General features: G+C 49.4%; 1 protein-coding gene across 1 annotated transcript; it reads right to left on the minus strand.

Annotated features, from left to right (window-relative positions):
- Positions 1 to 1,116: 1,116 nt before the first annotated feature.
- On the minus strand, positions 1,117 to 22,673 carry LOC8039091 (glutamyl aminopeptidase). Its single transcript, XM_029972653.3, has 16 exons — positions 22,449 to 22,673; positions 22,222 to 22,365; positions 21,309 to 22,156; positions 20,806 to 20,926; positions 20,169 to 20,323; positions 19,867 to 20,115; positions 19,621 to 19,752; positions 16,436 to 16,688; positions 11,667 to 11,850; positions 10,171 to 10,318; positions 9,329 to 9,402; positions 9,166 to 9,270; positions 8,549 to 8,716; positions 6,396 to 6,536; positions 4,592 to 4,673; positions 1,117 to 4,538 (listed from the first exon to the last, which is right to left on the minus strand). The coding sequence occupies exons 2-16, from the start codon at positions 22,262 to 22,264 to the stop codon at positions 4,389 to 4,391; spliced, it is 2,853 nt and encodes a 950-aa protein (XP_029828513.1). The 5' UTR covers positions 22,265 to 22,365; positions 22,449 to 22,673; the 3' UTR covers positions 1,117 to 4,388.
- Positions 22,674 to 22,756: the final 83 nt, after the last annotated feature.

Consider the following 22,756-nt stretch of genomic DNA (forward strand, 5'->3'; position numbering starts at 1 on the left):
CTTCTGTGCGATAAAAGCTTCAGCGAAAATCTAATCAGTAAGCATTCATAGCCATAATACACGTGTCGTCCAATCCATCTATCATAAACAATTCAAACAAATCTTTTTTGCACCCGTTCTATGATCAAAGCCTGTGTTACAGATATTGAATTCCAAATCGCAGAAGCAAACTCAAGCCTTGAAACCACTAAGGAATGAAGAAGATGTATTGAACAATGGGGCTTTTTAAAATGCTTGGTCAAACGCGATATAACTCCTAGAACTTTCATTGCAGAGCTGACAACAAAAGAGACATGATTTTTAAAAGTTAATCCGCAGTCAATGAACACACCAAGATCCCTTACAATTGACACTCGTTGAATCTGATTTCCTTCAAGATGATAAGTGTTATTTATGATTGTACCGCGTCTGCACAAAGATATCACTTTTGTTTTTAAAGGATTAAGAAATAACTGATATTTTTTACACCACTGTGCTATATTAGACACATCATGTTGTATCAGATCACAATCTAAAGGACAGTGAACACTCTTGAACAACTTGATGTCGTCAGCAAACAAAAGCAGTTCAACGTTCTTTACACATGACGCTATACTATCATTTATAAAAATTGAAAACAGTAGAGGACCCAAAATAAATCCCTGGGGTACCCCTGATATTGAAAAAAAACTCTTTGGAATAACTTTCAGCAACCCGAACACTATTTGATCGAAAAGACAAATAACTCTTAAACCAGTTACAAAATTCTGGACAGACACCATACAGATGTAACTTGGACAAAAGCAACACGTGACTCACTTTATCGAAGGCTTTTGACAAATCAAAGTATACAGAGAAGGTGAGCATGTGCAGCGTGTGTACATACACTCCCAGCATTCCCCTCGATGCTTGAATAACTTGGTGGAAGGTCCTTTAATGTGTGTGTGCCAGTAACTTTGGCAGTGTTGTACACCAAGTATGAAATGGAGTACAACTGGGGCATACATTTTCCGGCGAGTATTACGACAAAGAGTGGCGAACGCTTTTCAGCGTTATCTGTTTCACACCGGTGTGTTTTAGTGAATTGTCTCGTGCGGACAATATAAAAGGTGATTATCATTGAAAGAAACAAAATAATTATAAATACTCCAAAGAGCGAAAGAGTGAATATTTTATTGACATCATTTTTAATACACTTTTCATGTTCTTCACGCTTAATCGTTTATAATACATGCACGCACACTTCGACAGGCTCACATTCGTCGTGCTTGCACCCTCCTTTCTGTTCACAACACACAGTTTCAAAAATGCTATCTTAAGTGCTCAAAAGGGTAGTCCCAAAACGTCCAGCGAGGCTTGGGGAAGCTTCGAGAATAGCGCGAGATCAACTGCGGCATTCACGGCATACTGTTTTCTTTCCCAGTGTATCCGACCACTAACGACCGCCAGCACAGTTTCAAACTCTCCTCCCATTCTGACCTGATTACAAGAAGGGCACCAACTGTGACTGACCTCAAGAGCCACTGTCCTGCAAGATCACTGCCAACATCCCTGCCTTGAAGGACAGCAACCTTGGCATTGTTTTCCAAGACATAGTGGCCACTGAATGGAGATCAGCAGACTGCAAGATTCTTGGCAAGATGACACGTTTTACAAACGCCTACATAGGAAGGATTTCAGCAAAAATGTCTGTCACTAGGACAAAGATATTTAGCAATTGGCGCTTTTCGGTTTTAACCGGTTTTTATATTTGCCATCAATGGACGTTTACTGGCGTTTTTCAGTTAACACCGGAAAGTCTGCAGCCCAAGTATACCTAACCGGCCCAAATACTCAAACTATTAAAAATATTGCGGAACTTCGCGATGCTCTCAGTATTGGATATGAGGGTCTGCCTGCTTCTTCGACTTTCTCAGCATGATTCAGCAGAATAAATGGGCACTTAGTCTATCAAGGTCAAATCAGTGTTTAGTGTGCTGTATTCTGCATTGGCACAACTCCAGTGTGCACAATTTGTGAACAAAGGACACTGGAAAATGCACACAGCAGCGCACAACTTTGAAAACTGCAGCAGTATAACATGGACATTAGTTCTGCTGCTTGGGCCTTTCACATCACATATCTGAAGAAAGGCAAAATTACTATGTCTGGCGTCTATGTTGAACTTTCGAGCAGATGCCAACTAATGTGCAACAAAATTACAGGCACCCAGATTTCATTTTTCTTTGCACTCCCCTTGGAAATATTTAGTGCACATTTATCGGTGTATGTAGTTTTTTATAACGTATAGAAGTTTAATGTTTTTCTCTGAAATGGGCGTCGTCTCCATTCAGTCTACTGCCATGTGGTCTTTGTTTTGCCTTTCTTTTAGTGGGCACTGGGCCATTACCCTAGTCATAGCCCATTAACAAATGATGGTATTCATGGCCAAGGGGAGCCACAGAGTCCACATGAAATGATGACTATCGGGCAACTAAGTGATTGGGCCCAAAAAGTAACGGAATAAATACAACAGCATTTATATATGTCAAACAGACATGTACAGCATACAGACAAAGACACCCACTTTTGAAAATGCCTTTTCAAAATTTACACTCAAAACGAAAGCATATAAGGCGAAGTGCTACATTAACCAAGGCCGGCCAATCAGTCAAAGGCAATCACAAAAAGACAGTTGCCCTAAAGCACTGCATGCTCCCCATACCTGCAACACTCTGACTGTAAAGAATCTCAATATCAACCCTGACAGCAAGTTTAAAAGTGCCCTCCTATGTTGAGAAGTTTTGAGACAATATGGATAAATAAAATAATCAAAAGTTTGAGGGAAAATTAGTTTCACATACAAAACCGAATGATAAAAGAGAACACAAATTTCACCTGCGAGACAAGTGCAAGCACTCCTCCCACACTACCTTGCTGATTGTCAATCCCTCTTCTAGCATATCAGAAGGCTGAAAACAATATGACTAGACAATGGAGTCTGTCACAAAATCACACAATGATAAACGTTTGTGCTTAACATACAGCAAAATGCTGCTAAAAACTGAAAAGTCAAACACTGAACCTCGCGTGCAATTTATGAAAGCGTAAAGGCTCTTTACAGGCTCACAGTGAACTATTTACAGATTTACACCAGTAACATTCACCAAGTGACATAATGCACAGTGCCCAAAACATTTCTGAGTCTGAACTTATATTGATGCAAACATTTTTGCCTTTTCACAGAACTGTCTGCAAAGCAAAGCTAAATCGCCCATTAGTGCGACACTCAAGCCACCTCCCCCTTTCAAATGTACTGGTATGACTACCATAGACACCTCTCACACCGCAATCAACGAATGGTATGCAGCTATAAAGTGCACTTGGCTGTTGAAGACCAGACCTCAGTGTGCCTGTCATTATATCATTGGAGAAGACTAGTGCCAAACTCGTATAATATACTGGTTCATTTTTCCCGGTTTTGAGCCACGCGACACAAGTTCCGCTCCAGTTGTAGTTCTGGAACACATTTCGCAGGGCTCCTGCCGTCCCCACAAGTGCTGCCGGCAGGAGCCCAGTCCCACCGGCCCACGGTGACACAGAGGTGTTCCACTGGGCAGGAGGACGAGAGGTGAGATCCGAGCAGAGAGCTCAGATTATTTTACTAGGCAGAGGCTTCCCCTGGTTGGCACAGACGAGAGATCAGCCTACCCTTTGATCATGCTGCCCAAGCCACCACACGAACGTCCCACCGGAATTCGGCCGGCGTGGTGTTTTTACGGCTGGCGTCCTCCTATAACCTCCATTTCTTGGTGGAGCTGCCATAAAATTGTGGATAGATGGTGCCCAGAAGAGCTCAAAGAGCTCTGCTCAGACATTTGACCAGAAGACACCGAAGTCTGACCAGGACATTTTGAAGCTTGACGTCTGACCAAACGTCTGACCAGGACGTTCTGAAGTCTTATGAGGATGTCTAACAAAGATGTATGATTGGGATGTCTAACTAGGACACTCCTAAGTCTGATGAGTAGACTCTTAAGTCTGATCAGAACATTCCAAAGTCTGACCAAGACACTCTAAAGCCTGATCAGGATGTATAACCAAGACGTCCGACCGAAACGTCTAACTAGGACATTTTGACGTCTGACCAGGACATTCTGAAGTCTTATGAGGATGTTTAACCAAGACATGTGATTGGGTTCTCTAACCAGAACACCCCAAAGACTGACTAGAGTGCTATAAAGTCCTACCTGGACACTCTGAGGTCTAATCAAAACATTCAAAAGTCTGACCAGGGCACGCTGAAGACCGATCAGGGCTTCCATCTAGGACACTTCGTAGTAATGACCAGGACACTTTGACGTTTGACTAGGATGTCTCACCACGACGTCCGACCAGGACGTCTAACCAGGTCGTCTGACCGGGACAGCCTAGGCTGGGGGTGGTGCGGCCTCCAGCCAGGCGTTCAGCTGAGGCTCGAGATCGTCCTTCCAGAAGATGTTGGAGCGGATGCGCTCCAGGGCCTGCTCCAGGGCCACGCGGCCGGACTTGAGGTCCACCTGGCCGAAGAAGGACTCCACCTGCGAGGGCGGGAGGCTCCGGCATTGGGGACGCCACAGGGGCGCCCGCCTACCTCCCGGTAGTCGTATTTGGTCTTGAACCTCCGCAGGAGCTCGGACAAGATGTTGTCCAGCGAGAAGGTGGTCTCCTTGAACCTGCAACGGGCACCGTGTTGCCGGGGGTTGAAATCCAATTTGGGGCTTTACATGCCGAATCAATGGAGGGCATCTGGCAAACCCCAGCAAAGAGTAGTGAATTAATATCAACCACCTGGGTATCTTTTGATATGCGACGGTGCCTTCTCTAATATTTAGCCTCTGTCATGTTGCAGACACCTCAGCCGGAACTCAGACCCGTCAACTAAAGATACTTACACCAGTGCTTTGCCTCGGAACTGCCGAGGCGGCTGCACTGGGACTTTGATTTTGGTCATTGGGGAGAGCGAGAGCTTTCTCAGCTGCCGAGTGGATGTCGCACAGCTTTTTGCTGGGCGAACAATATTGACCAATAAAAAATTTTTATGTTTCATCTGTTTGTGAGTTTAAGACAGGGCGATACTTTGGTGAGAGCTTCTCACCTACCTGCATAACTACTTTCAGCCGCTGATGTGGCTATTGATAGTGTTTCTTTATCCACCAATGAGTTTCAGCCAGTGCCAAGAGCAAAATTACTTGTGTTTGGTAAAAGAGCATGGATAGTAGTCGATTGCTTCCTTTGTGATAAAACAGAGATTCGAAATTTAAGCTTGCCTTCGATTGCACCTCCCTCGGGACTCAATTTGTAACAGACAGTCCAATTTTGCTTTTGGTTTGTTGCTTTTGTTAGAAGTATAGTTGTGCGAATATTTGAACAATAGTTTTGATTCATACACTATTTAATATTCGCTTCAAAATGAACTCCAATATTCATATTCTTCCAAGTGCTGATCGTGGTGGGTTAGTGTCGTTTAGTGCAGTGGTTCATACCGGGCACCGATACGCTGCGAAGAAGCAACACCCGCGGGTGTTGCTGCTTCACGGTGCACCGGTGCTCGGTGAGAAGCACGCTGAACGGGCTAACCCGCAGCGATCAACATCTTAAAAAGTACAGATATGGCAGTCACGAGCTGAGAAGAAAAGCACAGTTTCAAAGCAAGATGGTTCGTACGTGCACCTGGTGTATTTAAAAAAAAAAATTGTGAATGTAGCACAGTAAAATTTTCAAAATTAAACCGCAGCTATTATGCAAGAGTATTTGTTAGGCAGAAATGTCCTGACAACCTGCGTTCAACATTCATACCCATCTTTTTTTTTTTTGTTTTCGAATTTGAAATTTAAGAAAAGATACTTGCATATAACAAGATTTATACCTCCTCTTGATTAGGTATATCTTGACATCTCGATAGGTTTAGTTTTACGTCAACTGTATCATTTACCTGCTATCCAATGTAGGCACTGGACTTCGTGAGGCCACAGTCCATAAATATAGTTGGATTAAAATTAACTTAGCTTAGAAATGGACAAGTGGAAAGCTTTGCAACAAGCTTTACGAGTTCAGCTGGGTTTGCATCTAAACATGGAGCAGTAGTGAAAGGCTCGGAGAAACTGCTCTATATTCGACCCAACGGCCAACCACAATTCACTTCGGGTTCACTTTGAATTCAAAAATCATTATTTGCACATGCCTAGTTAGTAGATATGCATAGGTGTTTTCTCGTTTTATTTTCGTACGACAGTGCCATCCGGCAGCAGACAAGCCCTCATTTTTCGCACATGTTAGGAGACGAGTCATCTGCGAAAGATATCTCGGCTCGCTCCGTGACTACCAAATCAGGACTTGCTCCTGCGGCGACCAAAATTTGGACTCCGAAAGTCTGCGTCTCTTGGGCGTGCACTCACAGGTTGTAGATGGAGTCCCAGTGGGTCTTGAGGAAGTGCCAGGTGACCAGGTGGCCAATGGGGTTAGCGCAGACCACCCCTATGACCGTGTGCACGTCCTGCGCCTTGATGCGGTCCTGGTCCAGGGACAGCTGCAGGTACCTGCACAATATTGCCTATATTGGGCAAGGGCTCAAGCTCGACGCTGGGCAGTGTCCAGACTTAGTTTTAGTGGTGCCTGAAATGTCAACCCTCTGTCCACTCCTGTGCCCCGTGCTTTTGGAAGCGGAAGTGCCAGGTCACGCCATTTCGTGGCCATCAAAATATACCGTATTTTCCTCCGCATCCGGTGTCAATTTGGTGGGAGCAAATTTTGGTTGAAATAAAAAGAGGCCGCATCTCCACGTGGTGAATGATTTGGGGCGAAGCTCTGGTGGTGCTGATGATACTGATTTTATTGTTCATAAATAGTGCTGATGGTGCTGATTTTTTTTTTTTTTTTTTTGCTCATAGGTAGTGCTGAGTTCCGGGTTGCGTTTCGACATCATTATTACTGCTTTATGTTATGCGAAGTTTATGCAAAGTTGAACGCGATTATATACACATTTGATCGCAGCGCCCTCTCCTGTATAGATGCTGAGCGGCCACATGCAACGTTAAAGTGTAGCGCAGTGCTTGAGACGTCTGCCTCGTAAGCAAGCGGTCCTGAGTTTTGTGCGGGCGTACGTTTTTGTTTTTTTTTAAACTTGGCCGATCCCGGAGGCAGTGCAATCGATGTGAGCACGGACGCCGGACGGATGGACAAGGCTCGACCCTAAGGAGCTTCGCCTCTAAAAGATTTTTCTCAAATTGTGCGCACTAGGCACCCATACATAGTCTGCATGTAAAAGCTTTCTATACAGAGTACATCTTGACAAATGCCTGCCTTATTAGCTAACAAAGAAGCTCGTATGATACCAACTGCATCGATCCTCATTAACATACTCTGTAATTCACAAATTTGTCACATTGCGTCATAATAAATGGTTAAGAAAAAAGAAATCCATAGTCCCCTTACGAACATAAACAGCACAAGGGACAAGGACTGGTATAAGTGGACAGGACAAAAAAACAAATTAGTCGTTAGTTGTTTATACAGCAGGAGTTTAGTCTGCCAAAACATGATGATAATGTTACCTACTGTAGATAAGCAATTTAGCCAGTGCAGTAGAACCACTAGGCTAGGTTCTTTAACGTGCACCACGCAGTTGTGATCACGACCGCACGCCGGTACGATGCTCATCCAGATCAAAACAGGCGGGGGGTGGGGATCGAACCCAGGATGCTGGGTTCTGCGGCCTTCACTCCACATGCTCCGACCTGGTGTGTGCTAGCCTACTCGGCCACCGATCCCCAGGTAGGAGTGGACAGGACGAGCACTGACTAACAACAGATGTTTTAATACACAAGGATAAGAAAGAGGAGAAAGAAAAATGTAAGGGGAAGATCTAGTAGAAAGCAAAAGAGAGAAAAGACAGAGGAGCTGCAAATCTGGAATAAAAATTACTATAAATAAATATATGGTACAATATATGTTACTAAATGCTATGTAAAAGAAATGAATAAAAACAGGAAAAGTTTCAAAAACAAATTGGCAAACAAGAACAAAAATAAAGAAGAACTGCTCTTAAAAATATGTCGACATCAACGTTATTCTTTATCTTTGTTCTTGTTTGCCAATTCATTTTTAAAGAATTATTTTCCTTCTCTTTTTGTTCATTTCTTTTACATAAAGTTTAGTCACATATATTTTACCTCACATTTATTTATAGTAAATTTTATTCCAGATTCAGAGCTCCTTTGTGTTCTTTCTCATTTGCTTCCTTCTACATCTTCCACTTACATTTTTCTTACTCTTGCGTATTAGAACATCAATTCTTAGCTGGCGCTCGTCTTGTCCACTTCTTGTGCTCCTCATCCTTAGTGCTGTTAGTGTTCATAACGTTTTGACCTACTGGGGGAGGGATCGGTGGAAATTATTGGATTGGTAATAATTTTATTACCATAGTTCCCACCTGCACATAAACTGCACAGCATAAAATTTCAACTTGTAAACACGTACAAGTCCGAAAAATACGGTACATAAGACGCGGAACCGGCGTTGGCCCGCGGACTGACGCCCGAGGACCGCTTACTGCTGCAGCTGCCACAGGTCCCTGGTCGCCCCCAGGGCCTGGAGCAGGAGTGCTTTCTCCGAAGGCACCTGGGAGGACAGGTAGCGGCCCCAGCAAAGATCCCACTCCTTGCGGCCACCCTGCAGCACGCCCGCCCGGTACACCACGTCCTTCAGGTTGGCTGCGACCCTGCGTGGCACGGGGCCTGCCGTTGGGACTGGCCCAAGCGTCTCAGAGGTATGCTGCGCAAACCGCATCTTTGATCGCCTTATTCCGCCTATGCGTCGGAAGTGGCCTGGAAGCGGCATCAAATTACGTCGCAGAAGCCGCGTTGTGCTGTCAATGTCAAGATACTGGCAGTTAGTTGGAGAAGTTCGAACAAAGAAAGAAAGACGAGCGAACGCAAATGTTATTGTCGTTGCACCATCCCAGCTCCCGGAGCTCCCGCAAGCCGTCTGGCCGAAGTATGTGCTGCAGCAGAACAGGCGTCTGCTGCCTGCACGTCTACTGTCGTGTCACCATTGGGGCACGAGCGGGACATCGTAGGGCAGAAATCGAGGAACCACAAACGAAAACGAGGATGCGGTACGTGCACCAGCTGGGGTTGCGTTTCGGGCGGCGTATGGGATGGCACTCACGGCTGGCGTCCCTGCGCCCATTGGTCGAAGCGGCGTCCGGCCTCTCGCAGCACCTGGGGGTCACCCAACTCGAGGGCGGCCAGCAGCAGCTCGGCCCTCAGCTTTCTGCGGGGCGGGGGCGGAGACGGCGGTGGCGGCCCAAAGGGGAGCGGCGCCCACTCACCGCTCCAGGTGCGAACCCTCGTCCCGCCAACCCAGGGCCTCCACCGTCGGTCCCAGCAGGGCCAGCAGGTGCCGCTGCGAGGCGAGTTTTCAGTGAGGCCCCCCAGTGCGCTCGCCTTATGAGCGGCATCGAACGCACCAACGCGCGAGGTGTATTCCTCGTGCGGTCCTTCGAAGCCGATGGCAGCGCAGTGCTCGCTCGTGGCACATGTCTCGCGCGATCGCGGGACAATGGTCGTTGATATTTGTAAGAAAACTAAAGCGTGAATTCTTTTGACGTGCTCGACGTCACTCTCACGGTTAAACTCTGTCGCCCTGTATGAGCATTCCTTTCTATCTCGAGAGAGGCCCATCTTTCTCGATCAATGGCCGCCGTCTCGGCCTTAATGCGATTAAGCGGTGCAGAAGGATTGTGTAAAGAAAAGTGGACGTGCTGGTTAGAGTCACACGTTAGGGACTCCTTAACATGGGCCCCGTTAACATGGATACCCCACTATATGGACAATCTTTTCGGCATTGAACCGGGAAAATACGCGCATTTTTGCCTCATTATCACAAACGACTCACAATATAGACGATTTTAGTAAGAAATGAAGGTGTTCATATAAATTAGACGCGACTGTAGTGGTAGGTTTTGCATCATTATCGTGCGTCAGTGGGTGCTTCGGAGCTCCTAAAATGAAGCGCGAACAGGAAATACGCTCTTTTCGTGACGGGGAGGGCAGAGTAAATTTGGCCCAGGTGCGTACTCCCCTCGGTTCCCAGAACTCGGTCCGAGAAGCCGCAAGCCTGTGCGGCGATTGAAGCGACCTCCGGGTGGGCACGGCCGGATCGCGAGCCTACCTGCAGCAGAGGCTGCCGGGGACTGTCCTCGGCCAGCCGGAACAGCTCCAGCAGGTGGGGCAGCGCGGTGGCCCACGGGGCAAAGTCTCGCTCCTGGGACAGGTAGCCAGATAGATCCATGGCCACCGACACGTTCAACTCCCCGGCCCTGCGTGTACGGGACGCTTGGGGTGAGGAGAGTCCTGGTGCGGCGCGACGAAGCGTGTCTCCGAACAGTGCATCGGACGTCGCGTTCTGCCGGTGCGCCGAAGGTGGTGCTCAAGTGGCAATGCGCTGCGTCGCGAAAGACGGAGTGTCGTGCCGTCAAATGTTGCTATCCTGGAGGTTGGTCGTAGAGGCTTTGTCCAGACTTGTACGGTCTTCGTTACAAGCAATCAAATTACTTATAATCAATTACTTTTAGAAGTAATTTTGTGATTGTTTTATTACATTTGTTAGGAAGTGTTGGCGAGAGTAATTTGAAGTATTTTTGAAACTACTAAAATTACTTGTATCCATTACTATTTTCCCCTCCCCCTCTCAAATGGTGCCTTTTGCTTCTAAAAGTTTCTTAGCAAGGAATCCTCAAACCAAGTCTCCTACGAGAGCATGGTGTACCGAAATCGCTGGATTGAGAAGATAGCTAGTTTGCAATGCACGGGTTCTAATCCAATAATGAACAAAATGACCCTTTCTGAAAGGACAGAAACATTTGTCGTTTCGAAAATCTGAGGTAATTGAAATAGTAACGCTTACTTTTTCAAGTAACGGCCAAGTACTTTTCGTCTAAAGTACTCTAATTGAATACTTTTTAATGAAAGTAATTGTAATTGACGACATTTTCGAAAAATGCATACGAGACTGGTTTTAGCAAAAGGGAGGAGAGGATCCGGCTGTTGTCATTGTTGAGGCATCCCAACTTCTGGTCCCGCCGACTTTTGAGCCGGAGTATACTCGCGGCGGGGCGGGCGTCTGCTGCCTTCACCTTCGCCGCCGTGCCACCGCCACGATTGTGCCGGGCAGCAGCGAGGTACAAATCGAGGGGCCACATTCCCAGTACGGTGCCTGGAGTGCATCTCCGACCGGTCTGCTTACAGCACCCTCAAAAGCGGTCCCACAATTTTTGCCCGACAACCTCGCGAAAGTGTAATGCCGTTGCCTGCCATGGTCCCAACTAGGCACGGCAGCGGGGGTGAACGTGGTGGATGCCCGCCCTGCAATAAGTTGCTCCATAGCTGGATGGTCGACGCACGCCGAAGCAGGCGCGAGATGAAATGCTTCAACGACGGCAACCCCGGTGTTCGCCCGCCTTTTTCGCCGGCATTTCTTTGACCGACCGCCGGGACGGTGACGTCCGAGAGCGCGACATTCCGACTTTTGAGACATCGTTCGTTGCCTCTTCCAAGATGAACTTGCCTCTTCCAAGATGAATTTGGATGCACGAGCGAAATGAGATGGCAAATGCGCCAGTCTGATGAGTTCCAGACGGCACAACCTCGGCGGGGCCGACCACCCACCTGGCGAGCGTGAAGGCGTCGTCGAGCAGGCCCGCCCGGTCGGATGCGGACAGTGCCCTGTGGTCCGTATGCAGCTGGTGGCCCAGGGCGGCCCAGTTGGAGGCCTCGTAGTTGACCCGGTAGAACCCCGTCTGGTTCATGTTAGCCTTGATCCACAGGGGTCGCTCGGCAAAGGGCACCCGCACTGCAGTTGGGCGGCAGGCATAAAATGTACTCGTAATGAAGTAAAACTTTGTTTAATCGAAGGACGAGGTAATCCACTCAAAGAATGTGGTAGTCCAGAACGAACGCTCCGTCGTCGTCTTCTTCCCTATTGCAGCGCAGGGGCGCGTGAGTGTCGCGTTTCCGGGACACCACACTCCTTCCCTACTCACATATCCGAAAGATAACACGGGCACATTGTGATGTGCTCGGAACGTCTTAATTGTTGCAAAGGGGTCACTACTTGCTCATTTGGAGGAAATAATGCGACACCACAACTCCAAGTAGTTTGGTCTCCCGATAATGGATCGGTGGGCTAGGGGATGTGGCTCCAACTGCACGCAGCGGTGTTGTTGGAGTTTCAGAATTCGGGATTGCTGGACTGGGCCAATGTGGAAATGAGATTTGCCGTCGGGGCAAACCCAACCACGGCCAAGGTACTGTATGCAACAGCAACGCTGTTACCACGGTTTCATCGGCACATTCACCAACATCAACTGAGGTACAAGCTCGCAAATGATCTATGTGCTGGAACCAAAATTTTCCTCGGCTTGTTCGAACAATGTAGGATATGGGGCCCGCAGCTGATTCTATACTGCCAGGCACCCAGTCAGTATTCACAACAAAGTTTCTAGTGTACGCTCGCTGCCTTGGCTAAAATCTCTCTATTTTCTAGACGACGGCTGGTTCCTGTAGGAGTCCTCGCTCCGGGCATTGAGGTCGGCGTCCAGGCCTGGGTGCGGACAATTTAGTGCCGTCATAATCTGTCGGCCCACAAGTAGCTCAGCTGGACTTCTTCCCGTCGTGGAGAGGCGTAGAATGCTGAGCGAACAACATTCTTGCCAGATGATGTGACCAGTCACTTGAATCCATACAAACAAGACTCTCTTTTGCCGTCTGGGTAAAGATGTTCTTTCTTCGAGATTGCGCCGGGACCCGACGACGGAGGCAGCTGATAGTCGCTGACGGAAGAGTAAACCAGACAGGACTCCGCGGATAGGGGGAAGAAAAAAACAGGTCTATTTACAAGCGAAGCTCATTTCCGAATCTCTCCCAAAAGGTCCCACCACGTGCTGTCCTCTTCCTCTTCTCTTCTCTTCTCCAAAATATGTCCCCTGCCCCAGCTCGCACGAGCGTCGCCAGTTCACCCACACACCGGGGCACATGTGCAAACGAAAACACGCCAAGAAAAGAGCCTGTTCCCGCGTCCCTTCACTGTGATGGCGGGCCAATCCTCACAGTCTGTGCCATTCTTTTGGCTTGCCCATTGGAGCTTGGTTGGTAAGGGGCAACACAAACACGTCAAATTTGATTTTGCAAACAGAATTCCTCAGATTTTGCTATTAGTACATAGGACTGGAAGAAGACAGTATAACAACCGACGAAATACGAAATACAGTCAGCGCCTTGTGAGTATTTATTTTTGTGTGCTCCTGTCCTCAGAGTGCTTGTCTGTCAAGTGTGTTGTTACGTCAAACATCATTTGCGAACTGGCTATGGGTCCATCTTCTTTTAGAGCACAGTTCTTAGGCGCCCGTCTCCGTGTTTCGCAGCGTTGGCGTAAGCGTGCTAAATTTAGCGAGAAAACTGACGTCATGTGACGTCAACACTAATTCAATTCCCTGCTAAATTCAGTTTCTCCGCTAGATTTAGTGAGAAAATTGATGTCATGTGACCTCAACACCAATTCGATTCCCGCTAAATTTAGCGAGGAATCGCATTGGTGCTGAGGTCCACGTGACGTCACTTTTCCCACTAAATCTAGCGGAGAGACTGAATTTGTTCATAGGTGACATGACAACGAGTCATGTGACGTTATATTCCCCACTAAATTGGTGGAAACTAAATTGGTGTAGAGGTCACATAGCATCAATTTTTCAGCTAAATTTAGCAGGGAAATTGTAGGAGGAGGGAGGGGTATGGAGGAGGAAGAGGATGGGAGGGTGTGGAAAAGGAGGAGGAAAGGGGGAGGAGAGGAGGAGGAGGGGCATATTGTACCCTCCCCTCCTCCTCGTCAAGAGCTGTGCTCTAATTTCATGTTACAGAGATTTGTAAATGTCTTTTTGTTTTTGGTAACCCAAATATACCTTCTCGCTAATAAAGCATGTCAAAATAAACTGAATTCGGCTGTGAAACTCCGCTCCAGAGGGTGGCTCCCTTGTGCGTTGCCCACACTGTGGTGCACGCTTTGCATTAGGAGACGTCATTATCATAACTGGCTACCCTTCTTCTTTGCATTCTCGAGCGACCAACTGTTTTCAAAATGTATGAGGTTGTTCAGGGCGTCTAGCAAATTATTATTTTGAAATTCCCTGACTTTTCCAGGTTTTCCTTGACATTTTCAAGTGAAATTCTCTGACCACTGTAGAGGCGGCTAAATATATAAGACCGTTACAACATAAGGCATTGAGCACTGCGAGGATCATTTTGCACTGGCTTAATCCAACTTGCATATTCCGAAATATTCTGACTTGTCCAGTTCGGAATAAACGAGCACTTTCTTGCCGCCCATATCGTCGGTGAAGAGGCCACTTCCGGAAGCACGATGAAAACACGAAGCTCAATCACATACGTCAATAACCGAATGGCAGCATGGCCGCCAGATTGCACACTTTTGGATACATTCCCTTAAGGCTTGGATTAGGTTGGAGTCTGGAGCTTTTCCATTTGCTACTAAATCTAGTGGCTCTAACTGGATCTAGCCTAGTGTCACGCCATTAATCCAGTCCAATCTAAGACTTGGACTGGATTCGTCGGCTGTTCCTTTTGCATCGGGTAGCACACTACATCGGGTGAGCAGAGCCCGCGCTCCGCTCTAAGCAGAATTTATTGCCTATTCTTCTGCCCACAAGTCCTCAAGCCTTTTCTCAGGGCACCCGATGGTGTTTCTGGCTCATTTTCAATGACTGGGCTCACTTTTTGACAATATCCCTGAGAATTCCCGGTTTTTTCGGTCGCTAAACACCCTGTTGTTGTTTGCGTCATAGTGTTTAACCCCTTGCCTACTAATAACGAGTGTCACTCGTGCCGCCATTTACGAACCATAAAACCCAACCACGAGTGTGACTCGTGTTTCGGTTTCAGAGCTTGTTTTGTGAGCTCTGCGGCAGATGGCAGCACTACCCCTGTTGCTCCTGTTTACCTTGGGTTCTTTTCTTGTTTGCTTTGCCTTTTGACAGAGAGAGGGCGCTCCATTGACAAAAAATAAGCGCGCTATTGTAAGCAAGCGCGCCAAAAACATGTCTTCGGCGCGGAGGTCTGCTTTGGCGGACGAAGATATACAAAGACTTCTTTTTGAAAGTGATGAATGCGCCAGTATTTCTGACGACGAATCCTGCTGCCTTTCCGATTACTCGGAATCCGATGAGAGTTCAACGGACAGTGAGAAAAGTGTTGAAAACGATGCGAATCCTGGAAGCATTTCATCGACTTCTTCGTCTGCACGTCAGTGGAACTGGGAGAAGAGGGACAACCAGCCTGCTCAGTTCACCTTTGTAGAAACCCCAGGTGTGTCAGCAAGGGTTCAACGCAGTCTTGGTGAGAAGACAAGCGCCTTGTCGACCTTTTCCGTGTTTGCAAGTCATGATTTTTGGGCGTCTGTCTCTGCTGAGACAAATCGCTACGCCGAACAAGAGATGGGCGACGAGGATCGTCCCAAGAAATGCTATGAGGAGCAATGGTTTGACACCACTCCGGATGAGATAAAGGCATACTTTGCATTGTGCATCATTATGACGCAAGTGAAAAAACACACAGTCAAAATGAACTGGTCCAAGAGGTCCATAGTGGAGACCCCAATTTTCGGCAAAACGATGTCCTATGTGAGGTTTCTGCTAATCTCTCGATTTCTATCATACTGTGAAGAACTACTGAAGAAGAGGAGACGACCAGAAGTCCTGGTATAGAGCACGAGACTATGCCTGAAAGCCAAGGAAACGTTTTTCTTTATTTTGACGCAAATTGCTTGATTTAAATAAAGCTTTCTGTGCGATCTTTAAAGAAAAAAAATGAGTAGGCAAGGGGTTAAACAAGACGGCTCATTCTCTTTAATAACGCGTTTCCTCGTATTGCTGCGGGTGTCGAAATATATGCTTGAAATCCTCACCTGCCAAACCTGCAAAGAGCATCACTGCACGCGCAAAATATCTACGCTAGATTCGCCTAGATACACCGAGTCACCCACGAAGAAATCTTTACGCGACTCGGCACATTTAAAGGTACAGAGCCGATGATATCTTGTTTTTCTCCAAAACTTACTGCTATACTTTAAGAAACCTGGAGAACTTACTTTCCCACAGAGCGTTTGGGAGAACCAATCGCAGCACTCTATGGAGGGAGCTCGGTAAACAAGGCCCAAAACAATTTAGAAACGCCGTGGCACAGAGGCTGACGTTTCACCGCGCGTGGCGGGAAAGTAGGTGCTCCAGGTTTCTCATAGCGTAGCGGACGAAGCGTGTCAATTGTGCCAGGGGCCACAAATATTCCGACGCGATTTCAAATGCTCCCTGTCTTAGAGCGTCTGAGGGAAGTTTTACGGCGATCTAGGAACACGGGACAGCGGCACCCACCGTCTGTCCGGTTCATCCAGAAGAGATGGGTGCTCGGGCCGTCCGTGCGCAGGCTCAGGGGCACAAACCAGCGGTAGCCCAGGTCCGGAGTCGGTTCGGAGGCCACGTCGGAGCGCGAGGGCACAAGGCGGAACCGCCGCTGGCTCAGTGCCAGCTGCCCGTCCGGGGACAGGACCACCCGCACCACAGGGTAGCCCTTCTGGCGGGTCCAGGTGTCCATCACCTCCGCCACGTCCACCAGGCCAGAGGTCACCTGCGAGCAAACAAGCAGACGATGAGAGAAATAATCGCCCATAGTCACCGAAAGGTGAGAATGGCAGCCCAAATGTCCTACTAACGTCCACAGGACATCCCTGGAACGTTACAACATCCTAAAGACATTTTGAACCATGGTCAAAAGCCCTAAAAAGACAAACACAAGAAGGAAGACAGACACGGGCTAAAGACATTCCCAGGACTACTTGCGCTACTAGGGAGGGAGGAGCTTCTGCTGTTTTGCCTCCAGTGCGAGCCTCCTACCTCTGGCAACGCTTGGGCGTCTTGTGTACCTCGAGTGCCCACATGCACCCAAAGAATGGCGAAAGGCATCGAGCATATGTGCTAGAGGTCAGGCATTTAAATATGTGCCCTGCTGTTCTCGCTCTGTGACTATGGAAAGAGAAGGATGCCCCCCAAACGACACAGACACTCCCAGTGCCGACTCAATTAGCACTAATCATGCACTCACTAGTAAAAGCAATGCCGTCGCGCAGACTCTAAAAGACGCTCACTGTGAGAAGAAAACCCAGTCCCGCGTCATTCCGACAGGAGGACAGCAAAGACACGTTAGGGCGCCATGTGGGAAAGTTGCGTAACGTCGAAGAGGTTTAGATTCTGTTTGTCGCATGCCTCCACCCGGAGGTTTCCCGGCCAGTTGTGCCAAAGGCCTTTTATAGCCGGGGCAATGTCCCATTGTTGGCCGCATTTGTGCACATGCTTTTCGTACCAGGCACCTTGGTCGCTACTGAACGGTTGCGCCGTTGGAGTGCTCGCGATTTTATCTAATAAATCTACAGGAAAAGGTGCGCCATTTCCCATGTACTTCGACCGCCTCCTAATGGTGAGGCATAAAGGCAGACATTGGTGCTCCCAGAGGGCCCAGATTGCCGGCGGTCGATTCTTTAACACGAAGCAGCAGCAAAATATCACTTGCAAGGTCGGTACCTGGTTTTTCGGGCTTCATTTTGGGAGCAAACAACTATGCCGTGCATGGTACAAAAGAAAAACTAAAGTTGACGAGCAACCGATTAATTTTAATGCGTTGCGACAAACCGAATACGCCTAACCTATCGTTTGCTTTCTTTATTCAGTCGTCTGCCATTCTTTTTCTTGTTCGTTCTCTCAGGGCCATCAATGTTGGTGCTTATCCCGCCTTTACCTCCTGCCTGCGTCAAGGCCAGTATGGCCTCGATGCAGGCTGCTCCGTTCAAACTTGTCGCCATGAATGGTCTACAGTAACCCAATCAGTCTAGGCCTGACTACAGTTCGGTGTCACCTTCCATAAATGCCGCCTTCCCCACATTTTGTGGTGCACTGAGAATGCCACCTCACTACAATGTTCCATACTAAAGGTTCTTCAGTAAACCGGATACACACAATGTGGATCTCGGCTCGGATTGCAAATGTTTCTTCTTCCTAAGTCAAATTCCTATTCAGCGTGAATAAATAACCCATTAGGAATGAATGTGTCAGTTTGCGATATTGTCCCAAAAAAGAATAGTTTGTTTTTCGACTGAATTGGGAATGCCACATTTTTCTCTAATGCATATCTTGTATGGAACATACATAATGCAAAATCTGAAATTATAACGCTATAAAATGACATTGCAATTTGTGTTATCAAGCACCCAACCTAGACTCCTGAACATATGTATATTTTTCCACAGGAGAGAAAAACAGAAGATGCTCCCCCTTCATCACGAGATTTCTGTCTTTGATAACGCTTTGTCGCAAGCACATCCATGTTAGAAGCAGAGCTTGTATTACATTCTTAACCCACCATCAGCTATACCTAACCGAGATGCACCTCGATATCAACCACCCTTCCAAACGCGCCCGTGCAAAGCGACAAAGTCCACCCTATCGCGTCGGCTTCTTTATTTCTGCACTCTAACCTACCGTCCAAAATTTGGCTGAAAGGGGCACTGACACCCCAAAAGTCGTATTATTTTTTATTGTCTAAAACGATGCAGGTTGCAGTCATAGACACGCAAAAAAAAATGCATCGCAAAAAAAAATTTTCTTGCGCGCGCGCGATCCGTTTTATTTTCTTTGTTTGTATTTCCTGCACTCACCTCCTTAAGTTGAGGCTTGGGCGAGTTGGTACATACTTCGGAAATTAAAAACAGCGCGGAAAGACGAGGACCAGACAAAGAAGTGACACGGACCTAGCGCTGGCAGCGCTACGTCCGTGTCACTTCTTTGTCTGGTCCTCGTCTTTCCGCGTTGTTTTTAATTTCCGAACTCACCTTCTTGCTTCTTCTGATCGGTTACACCAAAAACCAGGAAATTTAGAAGCCTTGTAGGCGACACTTCTATAACATTTAATAACGGCAATCGTAAAACACGTTTTTTAACGCAATTGCAAACGCACTACGGCCCGTCTTTTTGAAATACCAAAAATTAGATTTCACTGTAATGTCGCTTCCTGGATTTGTATCCTCCTTCGGAAAAGTTGGCGGCGCTCGAGCAGAGGCTTATCGGCGAGTCGGGGAAGAAACCGGTTTTTTTTCCCGTGCCGGCACCCCTCTATCCCGCCTGCTAACCTCCTCCTCGCTTCGGGTCGCGGTGGCGGAGGTCCGAAAGAAAGTCGAGTCGCAGGAGACCGCAAAATTTGACTCATTGCACTGCCACGGATCGCGCAGGAACTTCAAATTTGGCATTTGGAAATTGTTTTTTTTTTAAATTCAGAAATACTGAATTCCCAAGCTTCAAATTTTGAGGGTAATGTCCCGGCATCGTTTTCAATCGTTTCGAGTAATAAAAAAATATACGATTTTGATGTGTCAGTGCCCCTTGAACGCTCAGTATTTTACCGCAGTTGCCAGCCCCCTAGCTGTCGAGTTACGTCAAAGCGAAATTGCATCAAGCATGCCGTCCGCAAGTGTGCAGCGTAACCGACACGGCTCTTGTCAAGCAACACATACGTTGGTGAAGGCGTCCCAGAGGTCGCTGGTACGTGCGTTGCTGAAGCGGTATGTGTTCAGGTACAGGCTAAGGCCCCTGCGCAGCTGGCTGCTGCCCAGGAAGCTCTGCAGCATGGAGATGATGGCCGCCCCCTGCAACGTGCGCCCCCCCCGTGAGACACTTTGGTGTTCACCCTACCGACCTGACTCTGGCACGGTCGTGCAACATGCAGGTACTTGTGCTACAGTGCCAGGAGTACGTGGCACCTTGTTGTAGGAGATGCTGTCGAAGAGGGCATCGATCTCATCTGGGTCATGGACCCGCGCAGACACCGGGTGGCTGGTCTGCAGGCTGTCCAGGTCCAGCGCCGGCTGGCTGGTCGAGTAGGGGAACAGGTCCAGCAGCCCCCACTCGGGCTCCAGGTGGTCCACGCACACCGTCTCCAGGAAGGTGGCAAAGCCCTCGTTGAGCCACAAATCATCCCACCAGGCCATGGTCACCAGGTTGCCGAACCACTGCGTCGCCGGAGGGGGCTGGCAGGGCATCTTGGACCCGGTCCCGGCCTCACCTGGTGGGCCAGCTCATGGGCCACGGTGGACGCGATGCGTTCCTTGCTCCTGACGGGCGTCACCCCGTCGTCGTAGAGCAGCGAGCTCATCCGGAACGTGATCAGCCCCCAGTTCTCCATGGCCCCGGGTCCAAAGTCTGGGATGGCGATCAGGTCTGCGGCAAATGGAGGTCGTGGTCTACGTTCCCCGTTCGGAGTGCCGTTCCGAGCCACACGGCCACGCTGAACCCTTGGTTGACGTTTCTGGTTCAAACGAACGTGCTCGGCTCCCTAAGAGGCCCGCATTCAGCAAAACTTCGGAAAGCCGGAGCGATGGATGGTAAGTAGGCTTCATGCCCACATTGCGAGGCTGCATGTCCCGAACGGCAAAAACGGATTCGGGTTACTGGAGGGAACTCCGACTGCCATCCGAAGAACATTTTTTCACCTGGACGACGTGGGTCAGCTAGGCTGAATTTGAACAATTTGTAAGCCTGAGGACTGTGGGCAATGTAAACGGACATATCATCGGACCTCCGGTTATTCAAAGTCTTCGGGTTCCACCCAAAAGCATCTGTTGCATTTTGCAAACGGTACCGAGCATTCCTCAGAACGATGGTCGTGCCGAGGATCTGTCCGAGCAGCAAGTCGCACTCACCCAGCTTGTTCATGGGGCAGCTGATGTTGAAGAAGGAGTTGAAGAACTGCAGAGCCCCCTTCATGATGCCTAGGGCGAAGCTGCCCTGGGACCTCTGCTCCTCCGGAACCAGCACCTGTAACTGCACCGCCTGGTGAAGCACCTCGCCCTTTGGACCCCTTGGCGGTGCTACGGTGCGCGAAATGCGCCGTCGTCCGGTATGTTTACCGTCCTATCCCGCCATATGTATGAAAAATGGTCCCGAAGTGGCAATGAGTAGCATCCCGGGGGTTTGTCACAGACTAGTGCTAGTGAAAGAGGCAAGCAGATGCAAGGGCCGCTGTCGTCAGGCCATCCCCCATCAATTTGGTTTCCATCGACAATCTGGCTGCAGGGCGACAAGCTGTTGCATTCTGGCACCGCCAGGATTGCAAGAGTCTGGCACTTCTATGGTGTCGTCAAATCGAGGGACCACTTTTAAAGATGCGGTAAACCGGTCGGAGACGTGTTTTCCCCTAGCTCACCTGCAGCGTGCCCAGCTGGTCCTTGAGCAGCCCGTAGTCGCACACCACCAGGGCCAGCAGGTAGGTGCTCATGCGCAGCGTGCGCTCGAAGCGCGTCACGCGGACGCCGCCCTCCAGATGACTCTCCAGCGGCCGCGTGTTGGCGTACGCCTGGAGCGCGGCGTCGTGCCAGACGGTAAGCCCGAAGGTGGCCTTGAGGGCCGGCTCGTCCAGGCACGGGAAAGCCCTCCGCGCCGACGTCGGCTCGAACTGGGTGACGGCCAGAAGGCGCGTCTCGTTGGCCGCCGTCGCGTACGAGCTCACGTACAGGCCCACCAGGTCCCGGTGCAGGGGGCCCTCGAAGTCTAGGCCCAGCGTGGCGTTGCCCGGTAGGATGGCACCGCTGAGCTGCACGTGCAGCTGGTCGTGCTCGGGCATCTCGTGCCAGCGAAGCACCGATGCACCGCCGCCCCACAGCCGCGCCCGCGTCACGCTCAGGTTCTTTGCATGCAGCACCAGGAAGTCGGTGGCCCTGAGCACGGCCAGGGTCACGTTCACCGAGCCCCGGTTGGCGGCCTCGCTCAGGTTGGGCCGCATCAGCAGCTCGTAGTGGAGCGGGCGCGCGAAACCCGGCAGTCGGATGTCGTTCCAGCGGTAGCCCGGGTTCGCCGCGGCAGGGACCACCTCCGGGGTGCCGGCCGCCTCGCGCGGGGCCGCGGGGCAGCGCGGCACGGGCCGCGCGAAGGCCGCGATCAGGGCAACGACGAAGACGAACGCGAGGACGGCGCCGCCCACCAGGAAGGCCCGACGCCGGGAGCAGGACACGGAGTGCATGTCGGACAGCGTCGCGCGACCCTTGCCCGACGAGTCTGCGCCCGGAGCCACAACCGAGCTGTATTGCGGGGCGGCCCGCCTCCGGGGACTGATCGCTTACCGGTCAAGAAGGCGACATAGTCGACGTCTCCCTCTTTCATCATCGAGAGGAGCCTCGCGCGGGAGCTCCTGCCTGGACGAATCTCGGCTGACTCAGTCAACCCAGACCCAGCTGCTCAGCGACACTCCGGAGCGCGGGAGCTGCCTGCGTCGGAGAAAGGGAGAGCTCTCCATCCTCTGAATTTCGTCGAACCTAGACCTGCCTGGATCTGCCTGGATCTAACTTACCACAACAACCTGTCATTATACCTTTCGTCTAAATGAACGCCGTAGTGGCCGTAGCACCGGGCACCGGTAGCAGCACGAGAAAGGTGCCGCAAACCCGATGCGAAGAAAAAAATAGCAATGCGCTCGAAATTGACTTGTTTTCTCTGCAAAGCACGGTCGGCACCGTCGGCACGGTGACGGACAGAACGCAGGCTGGGCTGGGGGATGGGCGAATGCAACAAGATCAACCGATCAACCACGTTGAACAGCAGGATGCAGTCGAAAATAAAAATATTTCGATTTTTTTTTTATTTGTTGCACCTAGGGTA

Source organism: Ixodes scapularis, unplaced genomic scaffold (assembly GCF_016920785.2).
Source record: "Ixodes scapularis isolate PalLabHiFi unplaced genomic scaffold, ASM1692078v2 PGA_scaffold0__279_contigs__length_252992795, whole genome shotgun sequence".
Lineage (NCBI taxonomy): Eukaryota > Metazoa > Arthropoda > Arachnida > Ixodida > Ixodidae > Ixodes > Ixodes scapularis.

What these genes read in the sequence shown, in the direction of transcription:
- LOC8039091 (XM_029972653.3), bottom strand. Translation starts at nt 22,264, where the DNA reads ATGATGAAAGAGGGAGACGTCGACTATGTCGCCTTCTTGACCG. An exon ending in CTGCCCCATGAACAAGCTGG is followed by an intron (nt 20,324 to 20,805) that starts GTGAGTGCGACT and finishes CATTTGCCGCAG; the next exon opens with ACCTGATCGCCATCCCAGAC. An exon ending in TCTGGGACGCCTTCACCAAC is followed by an intron (nt 16,689 to 19,620) that starts GTATGTGTTGCT and finishes GTTTGCTCGCAG; the next exon opens with GTGACCTCTGGCCTGGTGGA.